The 4,324-nt window shown below is 59.3% G+C and overlaps 1 protein-coding gene across 1 annotated transcript in view; it reads right to left on the bottom strand.

The window, feature by feature from the left end:
* Positions 1–2,608: 2,608 nt before the first annotated feature.
* FOXN4 (forkhead box N4) overlaps positions 2,609–4,324 on the bottom strand; it is a 15,606-nt gene continuing 13,890 nt past the window's right edge. Inside the window, exons 9-11 of the mRNA XM_006762110.1 lie at positions 4,100–4,320; positions 2,880–3,062; positions 2,609–2,670 (exon numbers count right to left, since the gene is read on the bottom strand). Of these exons, the coding sequence (XP_006762173.1) occupies positions 2,609–2,670; positions 2,880–3,062; positions 4,100–4,320 (466 nt within the window). The remainder of the gene's footprint in view (positions 2,671–2,879; positions 3,063–4,099; positions 4,321–4,324) is intronic.

Here is a 4,324-nt window from a genome sequence, read left to right as displayed (position 1 = left end):
CCCCCCCAGCCCCCTCCTCGCATACCCTCTTACTTGCTAATTGTCACGTGTGTGTGTGTGTGTGTGTGTGTGTGTGTGTGTGTGTGTGTGTGAGAATCTGGCCTCCCTAGGGAGGCTGCAGGCTACTTCCTGGGTGGGCTTAAGAGTTAGACTCCTAATCACTACATCCTTTTGTTCTTGTGTTGGGTGGCACCAGTCACCTGCTTAACCTCTGAGCCTGTGGCAGGGCTCAGGTGGTTGGTGCCCCGTTAGTTGTCCATCTCCAGAGTGACGCCGGCCCCTCCGGTCTCCCCTTCACGCCTCCTGCGGTGTCAGCGCATCCGGCCTGTGGCTGCGACCTTGGCAGGTTTGCCTGTGGGGCCTGGGCCCCTCATGCCCTCACCCCCTGGTGTCTGTGTCCTGAGCCTCAGTTTCTTCATTTGCACACTGGGTGTAATATGAATGACACGCCTGTCAGGGTTGTCATGGGGACTGACAGCTGGTTCACGGCAGTGCCCAGCCCGGGGCCTGGCGCTGTGAGGGTGCAGCTGCTCGCACCGCAGCCTTAGTCCACCCCAGGGGTCGCCAGAGGTAGCCCCGCCTCGTCCCACTGGGCTCTGGCTCCGGAGTCTGAGCACTGGACTCGGTGCTCCTCTTCACTTGGCCTAGAGTCCTCCCCACCCTCCCCTTCCTGAGTGGGGCTCACCTCCCTGCTGAGACGGTGCCCGTCAGGAGCCTGGCACTGAGCGACAGCGAGTGGCAGCCGTGCTAACTTATTGGTGGTGACAGTCTCCTCCCAGTGTTCGGGGTGATGGGGACCTGGCATCGGAAGACTTGGATTCGTGTGGCTGAGGGTCACCTCTCTGGGCCTCAGTTTTCCCATCTGTAAATAGGGTCTGCCCTTCGAGGTGTGATGTTGCTGTCCACCCCGCCCACCCTGCCCTGGGAGCCACAGAGCTGCCGTTCAGCCTTTATTGACAGACAAGTTATCCAATACTACGCTTACATAGTCCCCGCGTCACCCGAACTCGGGTCTTCATTAACAACAGCTCAAACTTCGTAACGTGTGGGGGCGTGTCCCACAAAGCAGCCGGCAGAGCGGGGCAGACGGGCAGCACGGGGCTGTCTGAGGACTGAGATGGCTCTTCAAGACAGGGCTGAACCCCCGGCCTCCCCGGGGGCTGGCTGACCTTCTGGCTCATTGGAAAATTCTGGTTTGAGGATTGGGGAGCCCCCCGCCCCCGAAACATCTAGTTGCTCAAGCCACTAGCTGGGAGATCCCTTTCTCCTTTCTCCACGCCACACACCTGGCTCCCCTCCGCCCCAGCTGTCTACAGAACCCGCCACTGGGCAGGTCAGTAATTGGCAACAAGAGGGAAAAACCCACATTAAAATGGCCACAGGGCAATGAAATGGACAAGTTCCAATGAATACTCAGCATCGCAGCTTCGTCCCCCGGCACCCCCTCACTGCATGGGTTGAGCTTTCCAGCGTTCAGTTTGCTTTCTTCTGCTTGCTTTTGGGGCGTCTTAAATTCCAGACACAAAGTCCCCCCGCCCCCTCCTCTCGTTCAACCCAATTTGCCCTTAGGAAGCCCTGGTGACCCAAAAGTGTGCCCCCCACCTTCGTTCACGCGGGGAGATCGGAATCGTGACTGAACAGTTCGGAAACTATCTGGTCTCTACGTTTTCAAAACTGGATGTTTCACAGATCAAAAGTGCTTGTTCCTTCTACAGAGCAGCCCGGGCCGCAAGGGGATTAGGAGCCCGTTGGCGACGGGGTTCGCGGAGAGCTTTCAGGGGTCCTCAAACTTTTTAAACAGGGGCCAGTTCACTGTTCCTCAGACAGTTGGAGGGCCGGACTATAGTTTAAAAAAAAACTATGAACAAATTCCTATGCACACTGCACATATCTTATTTTGAAGTAAAAAACAAAACGGGAACAAATACAATATTTGTATTTGCATGTGGCCCGCGGGCCATAGTTTGAGGACCCCTGGTAGGTGTTAGGGTTGCCGGGATGCAGACAGGGACCCGGAGTCTCATTCCGGGGCTGCGGCTGGATTCGAAGAGGTGGCTCGATTGGGCTCCAATAAATATAAATAAATGTACGCGGGGTCACAGTGCCTGGCGTGGCCCGGGAATCTGCTCTATGGGCTTCTAGGAGACTACAGGAGGAGTGGGCCTGGAGGCCGGGGGGAGGGGGTTGGTGGGGGCTCCCATTTCCGAGTTCAGCCTCTCACAGTCCAAGAGAAGTCAGGTTGCCACCCTGGGCCTCAGGGCCTGTCCACTAGAGGCTGTGGCAGATGGTTCATCCAAGGAGAATAAATTAAAGGGCCTTCCTTCCCACCAGGGTGTTTCTGGGATGCAGCGAGGCGTCCCCAATGGGCTGCACGGTCATGGACGGGGCCCGGTGGAAGTCCGGCTGGAGGCCTCGCATCTCCGGTCCCAGGAGCATCAGGGAGGGAGGAGGTCAGGATGCTTGTCCACTCTCTTCTGTCCTCCTGACCTGGGAGGCCCCACAGGCTTCCTGTGGAGGTGTGTTGGGGGGCCAGGGGGTGCCAGCAGCCCCTAGAGGCTCAGCTCCCTATGGGAGCAGGAGGAGCACTGGTTTGGGGCAGGCGAGGCCATCAGCTCACAGGAAGCGTGTCCCGGCTGAAGCCCTCGTCCTTCATCTCCTCCCAGAGGTTCCCTTCCAAAGACAAAGGCGTTCAGTGAGTTGGCTCATGTCAGACCTGAGTTCCAATTCCCTCTTAGGGAGGGGCTGGGACCACATGTGGGATTTAAAGTGCCGTGTTGTCGGAGAAACCCCCAGAGGAGCCGGAGTCCCAGCCCCAGCCCTGACCTCCCCACGGGCACCCCTGGGAACGTCACTTCCTCCTAGAGCAGCGGTTCTTACACTGTCCGGGGCCGAGTAGGCCGTGTACAGCCCCGTCACCTGCAAGTCCGGGAAGGACTGATCGCTGCTGCCAGAGACGGGGGTCAGGCCCAAGCCCCCCGGCTCGCAGCCGAGGGGGGAGTCTCCGAAGGCCCCCAGCGTGTCCAGGCTGAAGCCCTCGTCCTTCATCTCCTCCCAGAGGTTCCCTTCCGAAGACAAAGGCGTTCAGTGAGTTGGCTCATGTCAGACCTGAGTTCCAATTCCCTCTTAGGGGGTGGGGGCGGGACCACGTGTGGGATTTAAAGTGCCGTGTTGTCAGAGAAACACCCGGAGGAGCCGGAGTCCCAGCCCGACCCTCACCTCCCCACGGGCACCCCTGGGAATGTCACTTCCTCCTAGAGCCTCGGCTCCCCCAGATGAAACGGAGGCATCTGAGAACCCACCCCCTAAACCAGGGAGGCGTGGAAGCACTCAGCCCTCGTTCAGGGGTACCATCCTGGTCAAAGCCGGAGGACAAAACAGCAGTTCCCTTCCTTCATCATTTAACACACAAGCATCCGGGGGGAAGCAGGGAGGCTCCGACACCCCCGTTTCCCAGCTCCAACTAACGCACTAGCTTGCTGGCTGACTACGCTGCTCACTTGTCCATTTTCCTCGCTAGACATGCCTGGAGGGCAGAGGCTATGGACAAGCTGCACATAGTAGGTACGCGGGCCATAGTGAGTGGATGGATCATGAGCCTTCACTGAAACCTGACCTTCTCTTGTTCGTTCGTTCGTTCATTCATTCACTCACTCACTCATTCATTCCCATGCATGGAGGATGGCCGTGTGCCAGGCAGCGGGTCAGTGTGACCGGCCTGAGGTTGGCACATGCAGGCTGCAGCAGCTACTGATGGGACGTTTGGGGTTGAAATCCTGGCTCTGCCACTGACTAGCCAGGTGACCCCGGGCCTTCTCTTTGCCTCAGTGTCCTCGCTGGTGGAATGGGCTCTGAAGAGGCCTCCCAGGCCTGCTTGTTGTGGGGTGAGGGGGAGGCTGCCTGTGAACAGCTGGGCCAGGCCTGGTGTACAGTAAGCACCATGACGTGCTTGGTGTAACGTGCTGTTCCCAGGTGGTTGGAAGTGTTGGCTGAAGGAATGAGCTGGGGGTGAATGCAGACAGCCCTCCTCTGTCTTCCTGCCCCGCCCCCCTCTCACCTTCTCCCCTGCCCCACTTCCCATCACCCACTCCTCCAGCCTCACCCTGCAGAGCAAAGTCCATGATGCTGGGGTCCAGGGCATCCACCTCGGGGTTCATGTCGGTGCTGATGTTGATGAAGTCCACGGGAGCTCTGCCCACGGCCGGGTGGGGCAGGGGGCTGGGGCTGAGGTCCGGCAGGGCATGCAGGGGTGGGGTCTGGGCTGGGGCAGGGGAGTCTGGGGCCAGGTGTGCCTGGGGCTGGAGCTGGTGGTGCAGGGAGCGACTGC

This window comes from Myotis davidii, unplaced genomic scaffold, assembly GCF_000327345.1.
Source record: "Myotis davidii unplaced genomic scaffold, ASM32734v1 scaffold478, whole genome shotgun sequence".
Taxonomy (NCBI): domain Eukaryota; kingdom Metazoa; phylum Chordata; class Mammalia; order Chiroptera; family Vespertilionidae; genus Myotis; species Myotis davidii.
The sequence above is the reverse complement of the archived record's forward strand: the minus strand, read 5'-3'. Positions and strand labels throughout refer to the sequence as shown.